General features: G+C 42.5%; 1 protein-coding gene across 1 annotated transcript in view; it reads left to right on the forward strand.

Moving 5' to 3' along the window:
- Positions 1-21,770, forward strand: part of LOC130869253 (uncharacterized protein C2orf78 homolog) — a 45,371-nt gene extending 23,601 nt beyond the window's left edge. The window contains exons 3-4 of the mRNA XM_057761261.1: positions 17,648-18,409; positions 19,879-21,770. Of these exons, the coding sequence (XP_057617244.1) occupies positions 17,648-18,409; positions 19,879-21,770 (2,654 nt within the window). The remainder of the gene's footprint in view (positions 1-17,647; positions 18,410-19,878) is intronic.
- Positions 21,771-22,291: the final 521 nt, after the last annotated feature.

Consider the following 22,291-nt stretch of genomic DNA (forward strand, 5'->3'; position numbering starts at 1 on the left):
CCTGATGGTTGAGGAAAGAGAAATGTGAAAACCATCACAGCCACAAACCTTTTGGCCTACAATCTGTCTTGCCTGTAAATTTTGATAGGGCAATGGTGGCAGAGAACACATGTGAGTAGCCAGACAGTGTCTAATGAGATTCAAGGCACACTGCAAGAGATGGAACCAATAACCAACTGGCTGTATAACCAAGAGACAGAAACTAGATAGTCCAGAGTCCCAAGGAGAAAAGCAAACAAAACTAGTCTAAATATAAATCAAAAATATCAACACATGACAACTAATGACATACTGTTTTATTCACATGTCAGTTCCTTACCCATTCGTCATCAGAGACACCTCCTCTGGCAGAAGATGGAAACACAGGTGGTAACCCATGACTCGCCCAGCAGGTCCTAAGTTATTCCAGGGTCTTGAAGAGGCACTATCTGAAAGACATGGGGGGGGGGGAACGGATGCCAAGCAGTATTCCTTGTCAAGGCATTTCATTTATTGAAGCAAGTTTGATGTTTAAATACTCCTCAGAAAGGAGCTAGGGCAAGGGGGAACTGAGGAAAGGGGGAAGGGAAGGAGGGGCTCGGTAGCTAGGCAACTAAGTGGGGCAGTTTGGCAGCTAAGCAGGGCAGTTGCAAGGTCAGTGGCTAGAACACCTCCTGTTAGTGATAAGCAGGAAGCCATGAAGACACTCTGTGGTGCTTTCCAGAGCTTGAGTCTCCACGGTCAGCACGTAATGTTTTGGCTAACTTTAAGTTTTCTTGTCTCAAGATTTTTCCTTCAAGGCCCTGTGAGATGTGAGAAAGGAGAAGCCTGAAATGGCTCCTGACAAACCCACAGTCAAACATTATGGGGATAGAACATCAACATGGGAGGTCTCCTTCAAATCCTTCCCTCTGAGTTAAGGGAAACACACGCAAGAGAAGGCAGAAAAACTTTTAGAGCCACAGGACCAGAGGAAGACAAAAGAAAAAAGTCCACTGAATAAACAAAACCCAGCTCATATAATCTTTCAAAGACTGAAGCAGTGGCATACATAGATCTAGCACAGAGCCTCTGTGCATATATTATAGCTATTGTCTTAGAATATCATGGTACTTTGAAAGCTGGGATTTAGTGTATCTCTGAGTCTTCTGACAGCAGTTGGGACTCTTATCTGACCATTGTGCAGCCATTTTCAATATGGTTATGAGAGCTGTTTCTTTCTTATTATATTTTATTTTGTCATACTTGGTTTTTATATCTTGAAACTTTTTTTGCTAAAGAGAGAGAGAAAAGGAGTAGATGCTGAGAGGTAGGGAATCGAGAATCATTTGAAGAGTAGAGGCGGGGAAAACTAAAGCCAGTAGAGGATGTTAAAAAAGTGAGTTCTTTTGAATAAGTGGAAATTAAGAAACTACTGTTTAAAAATTTAAAAGACACAGAAATGAAAGGAAATAAAATCAGAACATATTTATTTTTATATCTCCATCTTCTACCTATCTATCACCATTCTTTCCTTCTGTCTATTCATCTCTCATTTTCTGTCTACGCAGATTTCTCAATAACACAGTCCCTGTGATGTTCCTCTCACTGGCATCTACACTGCTACAGGAGGACCATATTTTTCTGAAGAGTTTAAACCCAGGTGCCCTAATGAACTTTCGATTTTTCAGTACTTGCCACTGGGAATTGGTCACATTATCTGACAAGTGTGGTGTTATGAAGAAACTGAGAGAACATCCAGGGGCAGTCTGCTCTCCTATGTATAGGGATATTCTTTTCTCCGAGATTTTCCAGCAATACAAAACATGAAACTCTCTGCATGAAGGAACAGTTCTTCTGAGCAGAACATGGAGCTGTGTGCTAGTGCACTAACTAGCTTGGGGTACAGGAGGTCCTGGGGGAAAGCTCTGACACCATCTGTGAATGCAGGAGGACAGCAAAACTGCCTCCAGGACCATTTTCCCTTTTCCCCAACAGGTATAATTGATTATATTTCCAAATATATACTTTAGATGCATTTAAATTTCAAGCCAATTTTTAGTTTCTTACAATGATGTGGAAGTGATTTCTTTCTAATCTGTTGCTTTCATTGGTTAATTAATAAAGAAACTGCCTAGGCCCATTTGATAGGCCAACCCTTAGATGGGTGGAGTAAACAGAACAGGATGCTGGGAGAAAGAAGCCGAGTCAGTGAGTTGCCATGATTCTCTCACTCCAGACAGACGCAGGTTAAGATCTTTCCTGGTAAGCCAGCTCGAGGTGCTACACAGAATATTAGAAATGGGTTAGTCAAAGACGTGAGAATTAGCCAATAAGAGGCTAGAACTAATGGGCCAAGCAGTGTTTAAAAGAATACAGTTTCCGTGTAATTATTTCGGGTAAAGCCATGCGGGCGGCCGGGTACAGGGGACACAGCCCCGCCACTCTTATTACTACAGAGTAGTGCCCAACGTGATTAACTAATGCCACGTAAAACCTGAGAGGGCTTAAAAAGGAGAGAGAGCGAATTTAAGACAGTTTTTTGCTGTTTATGGGTTGCGTGCCTCAGAGAGAAATTGTCCTGACTCAGCAGCAGGAAAAATACTGGCTGTTTTAAAATGCCGGCTTTCTGGGCTGTGCCGCCATCACGATCTCTGTCTGGCTCCTGTGGGAGACAGAGCTTTTGAATGGAGCATTTGGAGTAAAGTGCTATGACTTGTTTGATGGCAACTAGACTCGCTATATGCCTAAAAGGGGATCATTTTCTGTTGCTGCTCAGAGGCACAAACAGCTCTACCATGTTACTGGTGCAATGTGCAAGAATCAGAGGCACGAGCAGCTCCGCCATGTTGGACTGGGCAGGCCAAGCAGGCAGTACCTGTTTTTGACCTAGGAATGTCACAGCTTAGATTCTTAAGCACTTAGCGATTTAAGAGCGCAAAACAAAGTGCTCCTGGATAGTAAAAAAATTACAGATTCACAATAGAACAGATTCAGACACTGTCTGATGAATGTATGTAGGCTTGAGAGAAAGAAGAAAAATATATAGAGAATAAAGTTAATGGTTTAAAAAAAGGTAAAATCTTTAAAGAGACAGATAGTTATAGATTAAGAGAAATAAAGAAAAATAAGCCACATAAAAATGGAAAATTCACAGAGAGTCTGGATTATGTACATTGTGTTTTCTTTAAAATTTTTGACGGTAAAGGAGCTAAGTACAGAGAGACATGTCATTATATGGGCTGCCAAGCAGAACCAGAATGGCTATAAGGGTATTATGACTTCAGGATTTGGATCTAAGGATATGATGCTTTGGAGAGGGTGTTCTTTTGTTTTCACAGAGGATGAGACCCTGTGGATTTCTTCTATCCCAATATGGTATGATAGACCATGCCCTCCTGAAAGATTGCTATGAACACCCTCAAAAAACTACTTCACTCAACTGCCAACTGAGATGAAACTAGCAGACAGGTTATCCCATAAAAGACCTGAATAACAGCGTCCCCATTCAGCAGGAAGCAGTTTGGAGAGAAAAAACTGCACCCATGTTCCCAAATATTGTTTATAAATGTTCTTTTACATTTAAAGGGGATATGATATAGATATGAATAATTTGCATAGGTATAAATTTTGCCTTATTGAGAGAAATTTAAGGTCAATTTTGTTATATGTATATGTATTTCTGATCTTTATTAAGGTATTGTGATTGTGTAGTTTATTTAAGAATCTAATGTATAATTAGGAAACATAAGTTGTTAATGGATAATCATTAATAATAGTCAAACTTATAATCATGTTAGTTAGATTTTCTAGATATATAGAGATATATTTCAGTTAGATAGGTATTCTTCATATCTTTCAAAGACTGCAGAATATGGCATTTAAAATATTTTAATAACTTAGGGCTTTTCATGACAATGAGACACATCTGCTCCTGGCAGCACCAATCTACTTCGAGAGAAAGATGGGCATCAAAGAAACTCCTTATGGAGTTGGGTAGCCATTTGGGCAAGAAATTGCTCTTGCCTGGACTGATGCATGAACTGGACACAAAGAACCCTCAGAAAAAGGACTGCTGAACTTGCCTAAAGGTGAGATGGTCTTTCGGAGTTCCTGATTTATGAAAGAGTTTACGAGACATTCTGCAGGACACAACAGAAAGTGACTGAACTGTCTTTGGAATTTTCCTGCTTCATGGAAATGTCTGCTGGAAACTATGGGCCTGAAGGCCGAAGATGGATGCCCTAATGGTACAAAAGAACTTTGGGTGACTGTCCAGGCAGCAAGATGTCTCTGTCATTTCTAGAGTTTGAAGTTTCTTATTTCTTGTTTACTTAGGTAATATTATATCCTGCTGGAGTCTTTGATGGAGTTGAAGAATGGTTAGTTATAGTTGTAGTTTTCCTTAGTTATTATAAAAGATAAGATAGATACAAATATTGTAACTGTAATTCTTGCTTGATAACTGTTTTGCTATATGTAATTTTACTGTGTTAAAATGAAAGCCTTCTTTTTTGTTTAAACAGAAAAATGGGAAATGATGTGGGAGTGATTTCTTTCTAATCTGTTGCTTTCATTGGTTAATTAATAAAGAAACTGCCTAGGCCCATTTGATAGGCCAACCCTTAGGTGGGTGGAGTAGACAGAACAGAATGCTGGAAGAAAGAAGCCGAGTCAGTGAGTCGCCATGATTCTCCCACTCCAGACAGATGCAGGTTAAGATCTTTCCTGGTAAGCCAGCTCGAGGTGTTACACAGAATATTAGAAATGGGTTAGTCAAAGATGTGAGAATTAGCCAATAAGAGGCTAGAACTAATGGGCCAAGCAGTGTTTAAAAGAATACAGTTTCCGTGTAGTTATTTCGGGTAAAGCCATGCAGGCAGCCGGGTGCCGGGGACACAGCCCCGCTGCTCCCATTACAACATTACAATGCAAGGATCATTAATAAACTGTGATCTGACAGGATATATTTAATAAAAGAGAACACTGATAACACATTAGTGACAGCAAGAAAAAAGAAAAGGGACACAACATAGGCAAAACTAGTAACCCTAGGAGATCATTTCTAGAGTAAGGCTGCACACAACTGGCTTCCTTAGTAATCCACACACAGAATTCTTTAATACCACTTTCAAAGACACCATCGGAAAACTGAGCTGAGCTACCAAAGTAGAGTTGAAGAGTGGAAGGGATGAGGATATGAGCAAGGAAGTCAAGACCATGATGGGTTCACCCACTGAAACAGTTTACATGAGCTGATGGAAAATAACCAACTCCAACTGAACTAGGAAGGAACAAGCATGGGATCAAAATAGTTCCTCTGAATTTGATTGACAGTTGAGCCGCTGGGGCAGACTCTAGGACCACTGGCAGGGGCACAAGGATGTATCCCAACTACATGTACTAGATTTTTGGGATCCTATTCTCTTTGGATGTACACCTTGCTCAGCCTAGATATAGTAGAGATGGCCTTGGACCTTCCACAAACCAATGTATATTACCCTCTCTGCATTTTGGATAGGGGTTTGAGGAGGGATTGGGAGCAAGGAAGGAAGTGGTAACTTCGATTGGTAATTTTTTTAAATCTAATAAATTTTAAAAAATCATTCAAAGTAGCTGAGTCTGGGCAGCAGAACAGTAACAAGAGATTGAAAGAGGGAACCATTGTATCCATGCTTACCATCAGCCATTAATTTGCTCACCTACCAGCAGCATCCAAATACAAGCATCTACATGATGTACAGAGTACCACTGATCTGGAAGTTCAAAGTGACATTGCCCATGAGTGTAATGATGAAGGGTCAGGCTGGTCCAAGTGTGAAAACATACAAAGAAGGAATGAAAAGTATACAAGAGAGTTGTCAGTCCAGCATGGGCCAGCACAGAATAAGAAGGACTGTAGGAGAAAAAAAAAAGAAGACAAGTGTCTCAGAGTTCATCAACATGCACGCAGCACACAAAGCCCTGACCTTGCACACAGTCACAAAGGAGCACTTTGATCTTTTCCTTGGGTCATAAACAGATGCTGACAGCACAAAAGTCAGATGAACTGGAATGGCCTATCACCTGAGTTCCCTCAACAGTGGTTCTCCCTCCTGCCCGAAACTACTCACTGTATGTAAGTGTAGGCTGATGGGACACTTTCTGTTGAAAGGTGACCCATCATGTGTACATTATACACCACTTCATCAGTGAACCTTATAAGAGCACTGCCATGATAGCCTAGGCTAAACTCCATGGGAAGTGGCACTTCCATGCCATGATTGCCTCTTTCATTAGCCCACACCTCAGCCTCCATGGCTACTGTTGGTCTCCTGAAATCTCCAACCAATCCCATCTTCTATTTAGAAATCAGACCATCCCATTGGCTGTTGGCTCATTTATGACATCATTCTCCCTCCAACCCTATCAGCACCTGGGAGAATCTTGATGTTTCTGTGGTAATGATTGTAAACAAATTTGAATAATCACAGGTGACCAGTGACCAGTGAGTGGTGTCTGATACTGGACACACTTGCCACTGAGGTCAGCTGATCAGACAAGGCCGACCAATTATCTTGCTTCATTGTTCTTTGGATTGCTGATCCTTTTCCCCTGACCTGTCAGGTAAGGATAGAGACTTTAAAACATGTTTTTGATCTTCTCCACTGACTTTTACTATACTATTAAATCTTTACTGAATGTGGATACTATTGATGTTGATATAGATATCTAGATTTGAATGTCACATTTAGCTTTGGTTCTTACTAAGTAGGTGATTTTAGACAGACAGTTTATTCTCAAGTGTTTTCCATCCACCTCAAGGGGTGAACAGTTCTGTACTGTTGGGTTCTTAGAGGAAAGTGAACAGAAAATAAAATCAGGCCCTTTGTATAGGAGTTCCTTCTGTTTGTGCTCTGTTTTCATTGGTTAATGAATAAACTGCCTTGACCTAGTTGATAGGGCAGAACTTAGGTAGGTGGGGAATACAGAACTGAATGCTTGGAGAAAGAAAGGCAAAGTAGGAGAGAGACACCCTGGAGCCGCCAGAAACAGATATGCCAAATCTTTCTCAGTAAGCCACTGCCTTATGGCGATATACAGATTAATAGAAATGGGTTAAACTGAGATAGAAGAGTTAGCCAATAAGGCTTTAGAGCAAATGGGCAAAACAATGTTTTAATTAATACAGTTTCTGTGTGTTAATTTTGGGTGTAAGCTAGCTGGGCAGCCAGGTCAAACAAGCATGCCCTCACTTTAAAACAATTGGAGCTCCAACATGGTCGACTATATCCACATAAAACCTAGGAAAGCTTAAAAAGGAATTCTAGATAAAAAAACAAAAAACAGAATTTGACACAGCTTTTTGTTGTTTGCTGGCAGTTTGCCACAGCCCCTTTGAGAGAGATTTTCCTGACTCAGCCACAGCAGAAATAATGCAGTGGTTTTGAAATGTCAGTTTTCTGTGCAGTGCTGTCAGCATGACCTCTGGCTGTGGTGACAGAACATTTGGATGGGGTTTGTGAGAAGATTGCTGCAGCTTGCTTGATGGCAAGTTGGATTGGCTGTGTGCCTAGAACTGGGGCGGTGTGCACAGCTCAGAGGCACAAGCAGCTCCACCATGCTGGACTGGGTGGAGTTAGAAGGCGGTATGGTATTTGACCTTTAGTAATGTCGCAGCTTAGACTCTTAAGTGCTTAGCATTTTTTTTTATTAATTTATTTAATTATTAAAGATTTCTGCCTCTTCCCCGCCACCACCTCCTATTACCCCTCCTCCCCCAATCAAGTCTTCCTCCCTCCTCAGCCCAAAGAGCAAGCAAGTTTCCCTGCCCTGTGGGAGGTCCAAGGACCACCCAGTGCTTAGCATTTTAAAAGCACAAGCTGAGGAGTCAGCTCCATGTGGGACCTGCAGAGTGGAGGGTGCTACTCACATGAAAAGTTCTAGAAAAGAAAGTAATGAGATATCTGAGTGGATCAGCGTGGAGAAACCCTAAAAGAAATAGCATAAGAACATTTTGGAACATATCCAAGAAAAGATAACTCTCCACATACCTACAGACATCTACCAGGTCCAGACTCCAGAAGGATATAATATTACCTAAGCAAACAAGAAATCCAAAACTCGGCAGGCAGACTGGCGCAGATGCGGGCGGCAGCGCAGGCAGAGCAGCGCAGACACGGGCGGCGGCGTGGCAGACACGAACTTAAATTTTCTGATGGTCCAAGCTTGAAACAGTGAAGCCCACACTGAGAGCAGATCGTTCCACTACAACTAACTCAAGTAGGTGTGTTGGTGGCTGGCCTGCAAAGTGGAAGGTCCTTTGTTGGCGAGGTCCCTGGCGAACGCGAAGCCTGGACCTGCCCCTGAAGACCGTCTTAAGTGGTGGGAGTGTTCTTGACCCACGGTGGAACCCAGGAAACAGAGTGGGGGCATTCCCCGACCCCCCTGACTCCCGGCCAGCCTGCTAGGGCAGTTCCTCCTCTGCTGCGACCTCTCTCTCCCTGGTCCATCCCAGCTTGCCCCCAGAGGCCTCCTTCCTTCCCCCTCCCTTCCGCGGGGCAACGGGATCACCCAGTTCAGCCTGTTTAGGCGCTGGGTTGGGTGCTCGGGGCAGAGGGCAGAGGGAGTGTCTTTGTTTTGGTGGCTGGCCTACAGAGTGATAGACCTTTTGTTGACGAGGTCCCTGGTGAACGGGGAGCCGGCTCCTGTTCCTGTAGACCCTCCTGAGTGGTGTGAGGGATTTTGGCCTGCGGCCAACCCAGGAAATGGAGCGGGGGCATTTTGTATGCGGGGGGGGGCCCCTAGCCAGCAGGGAATCCTGATCCTGTTTTAGAGGACCCACTAGATAGCATTGATAGGAGGAGATGGGCATACGCCAAGGCAAGAATTCACCCAACAATCTGAAAAACAACATGAAAACACCAGAACCCAATGATCTTACGACAGAAGGGCTTGAACACCCTAGCACAGAAGAACTGGAAAAAATTGCCTTTATGAAAGCAATAGAGTCCCTCAAACAACATATAAAAAATGCCCTTATAGAAATGGATGAGAAGTATAACAAAAAGTTTGAAGAAATGAGTAAATATGTAAATGATACCCTGGGAAACCAAGAAAAATCAATCAAACAGGTAATTGAAACAGTTCAAGAATTGAAAACTAAAATGGAAGCAAGGAAGAAAACACAAACTGAGGACCAGCTGGATACGGTTGATCTAGGTCAACGAGCAGAGACTACAGAAACAAGCATAATCAATAGAATACAAGAGGTAGAAGAAAGAATCTCAGATTCTGTGGACACCATAGAGAAAATAAACACACTGATCAAAGAAAACAGCAAAGCCAACAAATTCTCATCACAAAACGTTCAGGAAATATGGGACACAATAAAAAGACCAAACCTAAGAATAATAGGGATAGAAGAAGGAGAAGAGTATCAGCTCAAAGGCCCAGAAAATATTTTTAACAAAATTATGGAAGAAAACTTTCCCAACATAAAGAAAGACATTCCTTTGAATATTCAAGAAGCATACAGAACACCAAAAAGACTGGATCAAAAAAAATCCCCTCACCATATAATAATCAAAACACAAAACATACAGATTAAAGAAAGAATATTAAGAGCTGCAAAGGAAAAAGGGCAAGTAACTTATAAAGGTAAACCGATCAGACTTACACCTGACTTCTCTATGGAAACCATGAAAGCCAGAAGGTCCTGGGTAGAAACTAAGAGACCATGGATGCAAGCCCAAGCTACTATACCCAGCCAAGCTATCGTTCACTATCAATGGAGAAAAACAAAACATTCCAGGATAAGAACAAATTCAAGCAATACGTAGCCACAAATCCAGCCTTACAGAAAGTAATAGAAGGAAAATCACAACCCAAGGAATCCAACATTGCCAACACTGCCTAAAATAACTCAGGCATCTAGCGACCCTTCACCAGCACAACTCAAAGAAGGGAGACACACAAACTCTACTAACAAAAACAATAAGTATAACCAGAGTAAACAACTACTGGTCATTAATATCACTTAATATTAATGGACTCAATTCACCTATAAAAAGGCACAGGCTAAGAGATTGGATACGAAAACAGGATCCAACATTCTGCTGCTTACAAGAAACACATCTCAACCACAAAGACAGGCATCTACTCAGAGTAAAGGGTTGGGGAAAAGTTTTTCAAGCAAACTGGCCTAAGAAACAAGCAGGAGTGGCCATACTAATTTCTAACAAAACTGACTTCAAACTAAAATCAATCAGAAGAGATTGAGATGGACATTTTATACTCATAACAGGAACAATTCATCAGGATGAAGTCTCAATCCTGAATATCTATGCCCCTAATATAAAAGCACCCACTTATGTAAAAGAAATATTACTAAAACTCAAGGCAGACATCAAACCACACACACTAGTAGTAGGAGACTTCAACACACCTCTCTCACCAATGGACAGGTCAATCAGACAGAAACCTAATAGAGAACTAAGAAAGTTATTGGAGGTAATGAAGCAAATGGACTTAACAGACATCTATAGAACACTCCACCCAAATAGGAAAGAATATACCTTCTTCTCTGCAGCTCATGGAACCTTCTCGAAAATTGACCACATACTTGGTAATAAAGGAAACCTCCACAGATACAAAAAAAATATCAGTGCCCACTTGTGTCTTATCAGATCACCATGGATTAAAGTTAGAAGGCAACAACAATGCTACCCCCCAGAAAGCCGACAAACTCATGGAAACTAAACAGTCAACTACTGAACCACACCTGGGTAAAGGAAGAAATTAAGAAAGAAATTAAAGTCTTCCTTGAAATTAATGAAAATAAAGAGACAACATACTCAAACCTATGGGACACATTGAAAGCAGTGCTAAGAGGAAAGTTCATAGCACTAACTGCCCACTTAAAGAAAACAGAGAAAGCATACATTGGAGATTGAACAGCACACCTGAAAGCTCTAGAAAAAAAAAGAAGCACATGCACCTAGGAGGAGTAGAAGACTAGAAATAATCAAACTCAGGACTGAAATCAACAAAATAAAAACACAGAAAACAATCCAAAGAATCAATGAAACAAAAAGTTGGTTCTTGGAGAAAATTAACAAGATCGACAAACCCCTATCCAAACTAATTAAATGACAGAGAGAGAACACGCAAATAAATAAGATCAGAAATGAAAAGGGGGACATAACCACAGACACAGAGGAAATTCAGAGAATCATTAGATCTTACTACAAAAGCCTGTATGCCACAAAACTGGAAAATGCAAAAGAAATGGACATTTTTTTAAGATAAATACCATATACCAAAGTTAAACCAAGACCAGGTGAACAATCTCAATAGACCTGTTAGTCGCAAAGAATTAGAAGCTGTTATCAAAAACCTCCCTTCCAAAAAAAGCCCAGGACCAGATGGTTTCAATGCAGAATTCTACCAGAACTTTCAAGAAGAGCTAATACCTATACTCCTTAAGGTATTTCACAATATAGAAGCAGAAGAGTCATTGCCAAATTCCTTTTATGAAGCTACAGTCACCCTGATACCAAAACCTCACAAAGACTTAACCAAGAAAGAGAATTACAGGCCAATCTCACTCATGAACATCGACGCAAAAATTCTCAATAAAATACTGGCAAACCGAATCCAAGAACACATTAGAAAAATTATTCATTATGATCAAGTAGGCTTCATCCTAGAGATGCAGGGCTGGTTCAACATACGCAAATCTATCAATGTAATCCATCATATAAATAAACTGAAAGAAAAAAACCATATGATCATTTCATTAGATGCTGAAAAAGCATTCGACAACACCCCTTTATGATAAAGGTCCCGGAGAGATTAGGGTTTCTCTGTGGTTTTGGAGCCTGTCCTGGAACTAGCTCTTGTAGACCAGGCTGGTCTCGAACTCACAGAGATCTGCCTGCCTCTGCCTCCCGAGTGCTGGGATTAAAGGCGTGCACCACCACCGCCCGGCAATTTGAACCCTATCTTAAGTAAAACAAAGCAGGAGGTGGGTTGAATGCACCCAAACCACAGAAAGACATTACTAAGAAAGGGATTACAGACCAATCTCACTCATGAACATTGATGCAAAAATACTAAATAAAATACTGACAAATTGAATCCAAGAACACATCAGAACCATCATTCACCATGATCAAGTCAGCATCATACCAAAGATGCAGGGATGGTTCAACATATAAAAATTTGTCAATGTAAACCACCATATAAACAAACGGAAAAATAAAAACCACATGATCATCTCATTAGATGCTGAAAAAGCTTTTGACAAAATACAACATTCCTTCATGATTAAGGTCTTGGAGAGAGCAGGGATACAAGGAAAATACCAAAACATAATAAAGACAATATACAGCATGACAACAGCCAATATCAAATTAAATAGAGAGAAACTCCCAGCGATCCCATTGAAATCAGGAGCAAGACAAGGTTGTCCATGTCTATTCAACATAGTCCTTGAAGTCCTAGCTAGAGCAATAAGACACCAAAAGGATGACAATGGAATACAAATCAGAAAAGAAGTCAAATTCTCACTGTTTGCTGATGATATGATAGTTTACATAAGCGATCCAAAAAATTCTATCAAGGAATTTCTATGACTCATAAACACTTTCAGTAATATAGCAGGATACAAGATTAACTCAAAAAAAATCAATAGACTTCCTGTACACAGATAATAAAAGGTCTGGGAAAGAAAGCAGAGAAACAACACCCTTCACAATAGCCACAAATAGCTTAAATATCTCAGAGTAATTCTAACCAAACAAGTAGAAGACATGTATGACAAGAAGTTTAAATCTTTGAAGAAAGAAATTGAAAAAGACACCAGACAATGAAATGATCTCCCATGCTCTTGGGTAGGCAGAATTGACATAGTAAAAATGGCAATCTTACCAAAAGCAATCTACAGATTCAATGCAATGCCCATCAAAATCCCAGCAAAATTCTTCACAGACCTCAAAAAAAAAGTACTCAACTTCATTAAAAAAGCAAAAAAAAAAACCATAACAGCCAAAACAATCCTGTACAATAAAAGAACTTCTGGAGGCATCACAATCCCTGACTTCAAACTCTACTATAGAACTACAGTACTAAACACAGCCTGGTATTGGCATAAAAACAGACAGGAGGACCAATGGAACCGAATAGAAGACCCAGATATCAATCCACACATCTTTGAACACGTGATCTTTGATAAAAAAGCAAAAAATATCAAATGTAAAAAAGAAAGCATATTTAACAAGTGGTGCTGGCATAACTGGATATCAACATGTAGAAGAATGAAAATAGGGCCAGCCTGGTCTACAAGAGCTAGTTCCGGGAGAGGCACCAAAGCTACAGAGAAACCCTGTCTCGAAAAACCAAAAAAAAAAAAAATGAAAATAGAACCATATCTATCACTATGCACAAAACTAAGTTCAAATGGATCAAAGACCTCAACATGAAGCCAGCCACACTAAACTTATAGAAGAGAAAGTGGAAAGAACACTTAAATGCACTGGCACAGGGAACCACTTCCTAAATATAACCCCAGTAGCACAGACACTGAGAGAAACAATTAATAAATAGAACCTCCTGTAACTGAAAAGCTTCTGTAAAGCAAAGGACAAAGTCACCAAGACAAAATGACAGCCTACAGAATGGGAAAAGATCTTCACCAACCCCACATCAGACAGAGGTCTGATCTCCAAAATAAACAAAGAACTCAAGAAATTGAACACCAAAAGATCACATAATCCAATAAAAAAATGGAGTACAGACCTAAACAGAGAACTCTCAACAGAGGAATCTAAAATGGCTGAAAGACACTTAAGGAAATGTTCAACATCCTTAGTCATCAGAGAAATAAAAATCAAAACAACCCTGAGATTCCATCTTACACCTGTAAGAATGGCCAAGATCAAAAACACTGATGACAACTTATGCTGGAGAGGTTGTGGGGGAAAAGGAACACTTTTGCCTTGCTGGTGGGAATGCAAGCTGGTACAACTCCTTTGGATGTCAGTGTGGAAATTTCTCAGAAAATTAGGAAACAACCTTCCTCAAGACCCACTAATATCACTTTTGGGTATATATCCAAAGGATGCTCAATTGTGCCACAAAGACAAGTGCTCAACTATGTTCATAGCAGCTTTGTTTGTCATAGCCAGAACCTGGAAACAACCTAAATGGCCCTCAACCGAAAAATGGATAAGGAAAATGTGGTACATTTATATGATGGAGTACTTACACAGCAGAAAAAAAAAAAATAACGACATCTTGAATTTTGCAGGAAAATGGATGGAGCTAGAAAACATTATTTTGAGTGAGGTAACCCAGACACAGAAAGACAGTTATCACATGTACTCACTCATAAGTGGTTTTAAAACATAAAGCAAAGAATGCCAGCCTACAAACCACAATCCCAGGGAATTTAGACAACAATGAGGACACTAAGAGAGACTTGCATAGATCTAATCTACATGGGAAGTAGAAAGTAGAAAAAGACAAGATCTCCTGAGTAAATTGGGAGCATGGGGACCTTGGGGAGGGTTGAATGGGGGAGGGGAGGGACAGGGAGGGGAGCAGAGAAAAATGTAGAGCTCAATAAATATCAATAAAAAATGTAAAAAAAAAGTTACAGTGGCTACTAAAAAAAGTTAAAGCCTTCCTTTTTGTTTAAACAGAAAAGGGAAAATAGTGTAGGAGTTCCTTCTGTTTGTGTGTTGCTTTCATTGGTTAATGAATAAAGAAACTGCCTTGGCCTAGGTGAGCTCAATAAAAATCAATAAAAAAATTCTTAATAAAGAAAAGAAGAAGCTATGATATGAATCTCTATTCACTTGGTCACCCTGGTTAATTACTCTCCTGTCATCACTGGTTGGGCCCTTGATCCACTTAATGTTGGCCTTAACCTATGGACCTTGCATCATTAACGCCCTAGCCAAATTTATAAAGGAGCAGGTCTCTATGGTCCAGCTAGTGTTCCTAAACAACAACACAAGCCTATAAATTTAGAAGAAAAACATCTCAAGGATTTGAAATTCTACTCAATGGGGAATAAGAAGGCCATGGAGCCAGATCACAAACACGACAGGTTTCTAACAACCCCTGTCAGGGACTAGTCCTTTGTTTTAGTTGACTAGAACTGGCTGGAGTTGAGCAAGCAGTTCTTGGAAAAACCAAAACTCAGGAGCAACCAGTCACTAGGGACCCCATAGCCTTCTGCTAGCTCAGCAGATGCCCCATAGCCTCCTGCTAGCTAAAGATAGCTTTCCCTACCCTGATGTTGCAAAGTTCCTAGAGCCACCTGCCAATCCTATGAAAGTTTGGTTTATACCCACCAATCAACCCCCAGAATAACCTCTCCTCTCTAGAATTCCCCTAACCAGGTATAAAAGATGTGTGTGAGCTTCTCTGGGGGTTGCCATTTGCCACCCCAACATGTTGGCAGTTGGGTTTTTCTTTTATGATTGATTGATTGATTTATATAGTGTCTTGCCTGTAGGCTAGAAGAGGGCACCAGATCTCCTTATAGGTGGTTGTGAGCCACCATGTGGTTGCTGGGAATTGAACCCGGGACCTTTGGAAGACTAGTCAGTGCTCTTAACTGCTGATCCATCTCTCCAGCCCCTGTTGTGAGTTTTTTAATAACTTGCTGACTGCATACATGACAGGTGGTCCTTTATAGAACTTCTCTCGGACCCTAATAGACAGCTCATAAAGCAGATCAGCTGAAATGGTTTCCTACCCGAGTTCCCTCAACCTAGGTGTTCCTCTCCTTCCTGCCCAAGGCTACTGACTGTATGGACAGGGTAGGCTGATCGGGCACATTCTGTTAGAAAGTGATACATCATATGCACATCATGCACAGCTTCATCAGTGAACCTTAGAAGAAGCACTGCCATGATGGCCTAGGCTAAACGCCATGGGAAGCAGGATTTCTATACCGTAATTTCCTCCTTTCATTAGCCCAATTTCAGCCTTCATGGCTGCTGTTGGTCTTCTGACATCTGCTCTATCCAATCCCATCTTTTAGCTAGGAATCAGACATCCTCATTGGCTGCTGCCTATTTATGACATCATTCTCCCTCCTACCCTACCAGCACCTGGTAGAATCTTGGTGTTTCCATGGTGATGCCTGTAAACAAATTTGGATCATCACAGATCACTTGTGACCAGTGACCAGTAAGTGCTGTTTGATACTGGACACACTTGCCACTGAGGTCAGATGATCAGACAAGGATGACCTTACTCCACTGTACTGTGGATTGCTGATAATCTCCCCCTGACCATGTCAGGTAAGGAAAGAAACTTTAAAATGTTTCTTTCAATCACTTCTCTGATTACTTTCACTATGCTTTTAAATCTTTGTTTAGTGGGCACACTATTATATTATATCTATATTGATATAGATATCTCCAGTTGAATGTCACAGTTAGCTTTGGTTCTTACCAGGTGTTAGAAAACAGAAATAAAAAAGATAAACTGCACAGATAGAGGTACATGAAGGTAGTTGGGAATTAAATGTTACAGACAGCCAAAGATTTTAAATCTAAAGGCACAAGATATCGTCATATTCCAAACCATTTTTAGGCACCCATACTGCTGAGATTAGTCTAGGTAAGGTTCCCTATCAAATATAGAAAAGAACATCCCACTCTGGTATCTGGCTCTTAACATCTACCCAGCCCATCTTCCAGAGCATTCCCAACATCTTATGTGCACTGTTGTGCTGGATGATATCAACAGGGGCTGGGTACTCCACGGTCAGTTGTTCTCTGGACAAGAACTGACACATGGGGGGAAGGGGAATTCTCACAAGGATGCCCACTAGAAGAGTTACAAGAGATTAACAGTTACTGAGGAACTGATCACTTAAGAACCAGTTAACCAACTATTAAATTACGAAACAATCTTGTTGAGGAATCCCATACTACATTAGTATTCCCAAGATGTCACATGAAACATAGGCAAGCAAAGTGGAATGTTATCACCAGGCTTTATTCGTGTAGTCATATATGCATATGTACTCAATAGTTATACAAAAATAAGACGTCATGACTTATACAAGTAGAGGGAAACAAGAGGAGTTAGGGGATGAACATATAATTACCTAAATATAGTACTTATATATGAAATTTCTGATACATCATTTACTTAAAAAGCTCAGAGTAGAGACAAGCCCGGTGGACATGGCAAATGTCTATGGAGCCAGAACTCTGGAGGGAGAAGCAGGCCTATCTGTGTGATTTCAAGACCAGAATGAGACCCTGTGTCTACACAGAGTAAAATCTGCACAGAATATGGTAAAGACACAGCCATGAGAAGCTGTCTAAGGTTCTCCTATCTCTAAACACTTCTGTTCTAGGACACAGTTGTAAGGCGGTGTTAAAGCAGGTATTAGAGCAAGACAAAGCAGGGGAAAGAACAGTGGTGTCTAGAGCACAGTGAGAGTTAAAGCAGATCAACTAGGAATTACAGTTCCACACAGGAAGAACAGGCAGCTTATTAAATGAGTGCCATCCTATATAGTAACAAGAATCATTCTGAACCCATTTGTTTGGGATATGTGAGGGGACATAGGTGTTGGACTCCCCCAGACAGTACAACCTGGAGACAGCACAGCTCCTCACAGGAAGCGAGAAAGCTTCCATCTCACCATTTCCCACTGTCCTCTTGTTTCCTACAGAAAATTGTCAAAGTGCACCGTTCTTTGGGGCAGAAAGTGCTCTGCAGCCCTCTGTGCCTGTGCTGAGGAATGCCACACCCTCAGCAGGAAGTGTGTGCAACTTCTATGGGGTCTCCACCCCAGCCGCGAGCTCAGCATGGCTCCTGCCATCAGACTCCAGCACTTGTTGCCAGCAGCTCATGGGCAGAGCCTCCCTTTACCAACGAGCTGGCACTACCACGTTGACTGCACTGACCGACCAGAACCAGATCTCCACCCTGGCACTCCCCTATGCAGGTGTTCTCCAGTGTGATCTCACAGGAAGCTCTGACAGGAGAGAAACTGCATTCCAGGACTTCACTGTAACTATCATTGACCAGAATACCACACTCTCCTCCCTGGCTATGACAGCCCAGTGTGATAACATTCTAGATCCCAATGCCTTAGTCCCTCTTTATCCGACACTCTCTGCCAGCCTTGTCCAGGCCACCCCATCAGAGGTGCCAAATCAAGGATACAACCTGGCACCTTCCTACCAGGATGGCAGCCAGCTCTATTACTACAGCCTCAACAGCCTGGGCCCTCTGACGGCTGGAGAACTCGAGCAGTGCCTGCAGGCCTATCGCCTTGTGTCCTACTCTGGAACTCAGGCCTCCTCCCTGCAGCCAGAGGTGGCGATGATGCTAAAGGAGTTTCAGTCAGTGAACGTCCAAACACCTTTCTCCACCTCTGCTATCTACTATCCCACATCTGCTCAAGCCATGCCGGACACCAGTCTTCAAGGTGAGAACAGAGCCAGGAGGGGAAGGAGTGAGATCAGCCCTCAAACAAGGAGGGCACAGCTCTACCTCTCAGTAGTGGACAGTCCATACAAAGGGAGAATGTGAGTTCTGATAGGTTAGGTTTGCCTCGGGCTCATCATCGCAGTCTTCGGTCTCTATAATGAGAGAATGCAGGACAATGAGTGGCATCCATCCCTCGTTAAGACATGTCCAAGGACCACCCCCACAGACACGCATGTCACCCTGCAAGCTAATTCGTCCCATCCATCAACACACAGCAATCACCTCCTTCCTAATCTATTGCTCAGGGCTCTAGAGGACACAAAGGCCTTTCTGTTTCCATAACACTTGATTTTCCCTGTGTTGAGATCTGACTCTGGAGCAATGCAACTCCAAACCAGTCCTGGAGGAACTATTACTCCCAGATTCCAAGTGCTGACCCTGCAATTCTCTTACAAATATAAGTGCATCTACCCATATACAATTGCTGAGTTGGGTAAAGCTTCTCTCTCTCTTTCTCTCTCTGTCTCTGTCTCTGTGTGTGTGTGTCTGTCTGTCAGTCTCTCTCTCTGTCTCTGTCTCTGTCTCTCTCTCTCTCTCTCTCTCTCTCTCTTTCTCTCTCTCTGGAGAAAAGACCATGATCATGTTTTCTACAACACAGTTTTCTACAACACAGTTGCACGCAAGCCCAAAGATTTTACCATTTTATTTGTTTGTTCTCTTTTGCTTTGCTGTTCAAGACAGAGTTTCTATGTTCCACCCTGACTGTCCTGGAGCTTGCTTTGTAGACCAGACTGGTCTTGAACGCAGAGATCTGACTGCTTCTGCCTCCCAAGTGCTGAGATGAAAGGTGTGTACCACCATTCCCTGGCTGATTTTACTTTCTTAAACCAATTTTTATGTCACTAATAACAAGACTGTGAAATGTGGGGCTGGAGGAAATCCTGGGTTGTTGAACTGCTTGACTTGTAGGAGTGGAGGAACTTGGTTTGGATACCTAAAGCCACATAAAAAGCCAAGATTCTGGGGTTATTTAAGTAATGCCAAAAACTGAAAGAAGTTGGAAGAGATGGATAAGTTCTTAAAAATGATGGACCAGACAACCTGCCTAATAACAAACTTGCAAGGAAATGAGGGGTACACTTTCAAAGACAAAGGGTAAAGCAAGAGAGGAGCACACACCAAGGGAATTCTGTAACCTCCCCATGGTGAAGACGCATGCACACACCACACAAACACAAAGGAACACACAATCATCTGTGAAAACATGACATTGCATTATCACCAGAAATAACAGAGCACTCACCACGAGTCTCCCAATAGAGGTGCTGCCCCTTGCTATTCAAGCAGAGCTCATAGGAATGCCTGCCCCACTGCAGGGCCTCAGTGCTGAGGAACACTGAAAGGAGGGGAACAGGAGGGGAGCATCTCACCTACCAGGCACTGACTTCTTACTTGACTCTTTTTCAGTGGTGGAAATGGAGACGCCCCTGGAATTGACACCTTCAGCTCAGACATTCTGTTTGCTGCAGAGTCCAGACCTTGGCAATGCCTGCACCCATGACACCCGGATGAGGACACCACCTGTCAGCGAGGACAGGTCATTAACTGCCCCCATCCACAGTCCTTCAGAACTCCTGCCCTTGCCTCCAGCTCCAAGCCTGGAACAAACAGAAAATAACAACTTGGATTTCAAGACAGCCGATCTATCAACACCTCTGGTTACCTATGAGTGCACAAAAGAAAACCAAGACCCAGCACGCCTACCTTTAGTGCACCCCGACATGCAGCAGACCCTGAAATACACTGATGCTGAAAGCCTACGACAGAACCTTGTTCTTGACAATGACGCCTTGGGAAACAGCAGCCTAGGTCAAGAAGAGCCTGGGGTGCTTCAGAGTGTGGTGGGCTCCAGCATGGACTTTGCAGACATGACTGCACTCGTGGCAGATATTCACCTTCCCCAACTCTTCAGCTCCCTCACAGAGCTAAACCAATTCCAAGATTCCCGAGCAACTCAATCCAAAGACTCCACAGTCATCAGGAGGGATCAGGCCCAGGAAAGCTCCAGCGCCATCAGTGTACTCTCAGACCAAGTAAGAAAGAATGACCAGAAAGTCTCTGAGCTGCCTGATGGAGCTCCTCAAGCCAGAATCCAGCTCCAGAAACTGGTGGAGGGAGAAGAGGCTGTGGGCAGTGCTGGGTTCAGTGAAGGGGCTTTCGACAACATGGACAAGCACCTGGAGGGCAAAGCTCAGAAAGTCACACCCAGCAAGCGCAGCAGAGCTAGGGCACATGGGCAAGACAAGGCCAAGAAGAGTAGAGAAAACAACTCCAAGAAAACAGAGGAGCTGAAGCCATCAAGTCACAGAGTCAAGGCAGAAGAGAAGCCCAACATCCCCAAGACCAAGAGGAAGAGGAATCCTCCTGAGCTCAGCCACGACAGCTTTAAGAAGCCTCGAACTCACCTCGGCATGCACATGCTGGAGTCCGTGCAGGTCTTTCACCCACTGGGGAAGAAGAGTGAGAAGAAAACTGGCATCTCCTCCTCCCGGGCTCTGCCGAACTTCAGCAGCAACAAAGATCCCAGGACAGGTTCGGATACCACATCCCTGCTGGATATGCCACGTGAGGACCAAAGCCTTGACAAAAGCCTGGGCAAGATTCAGAGACCAGGGAGCAGTGCTCACAAGCGGTGTCCATCTCCATCCCAGTATGAGCTGCCCCCACCTGGGAAGGTCAAGTTAGTACCTCTGCCTTTCCCAGTCCTGGACAAGCCTCAAACCAAACCTGTTTCTAGAAAGCTTCTCTGCCTGGCTTCACGCAGGCCCACTGTGGCTTACCCAGTGAGGCCTCACTCCCACTCAGCTCAGCCTCCCACACTCAAGCCATCCCAACCAGCTCCTGCCAGCACATCTTTGATGGCCTCTGACAAGTCAGCTCTGCCAAACGGCACCAGTGCCACACGAGCCAACATAACCAAGCCCATCCAGTCTTGCACTGAGCCTCAGCCGGCTGCCTCTTTGCCTGCACCCTACAGAGCATCATCTCACACTTCACTCCACAGGGAGCCTCTTTCTGCTGCCAGGAACAAGGCCCTCTCGTCTCCCAAAGCTAAAACCCAATACCTGCTGCTAGACTTCAGTTGCCAACCCATCCCATGGAGGAAAGTGGACATTCCAGGGCCAGTCTTCTCACAGCCCATCACGGAAGAGCAGAGGCCAGAGAGGGAGGCCATGAAGAGGCAGGCCCAACAGGAGCGAGAGAATGCTGCCAAGTACACCTCTCTGGGAAAACTGCAGTTTTTCCTTCAGAGGGAGAAGGATATGGAAATTTCGAAATATTATGGCTATGCAATGTAAGAGCTAGCCAGGTTTTCAGAGTAAAGTGCTGTTCAATGTGACTAAGAAGAGATATAAGTACCAAAACACATGCATACATAGGTTTTAAAGACTTATGTGAATATATTGATACATTGGTACAAGTATAGGCGTATAGATGACATGTAGATATAGATGGATATGTAAAATATTTCTATTCACACATATTTGAGTACTTAGTAAAACTCTCTAAAAATCTTAAGTCTGTTATTTTATTTGTGAGTAATGAGTGGTTGAATATTTCTCTCTGATAATTTAACATTTATGTTTTCTAATTGCAGTATCATATTCTATATGAAATAAAGCTCACAAAATATGTATTTAATCTCGGATCAATTAATAAAAAGCTATAGTGGTATTAAAATCGTTCTTGTGACTTCATTCTCTGGACATGGGATGTCTTGAAGCACATACTGAGTATGAGCGCACTCCTTGTCACCACAGTCCGCCCAGCTCTCATCTCTCCACACAGTGCTTAGTCATCATTTTCCGCTACAGAGCTT

The sequence above is a fragment of the Chionomys nivalis genome, chromosome 2, assembly GCF_950005125.1.
Source record: "Chionomys nivalis chromosome 2, mChiNiv1.1, whole genome shotgun sequence".
Taxonomy (NCBI): Eukaryota; Metazoa; Chordata; class Mammalia; order Rodentia; family Cricetidae; genus Chionomys; species Chionomys nivalis.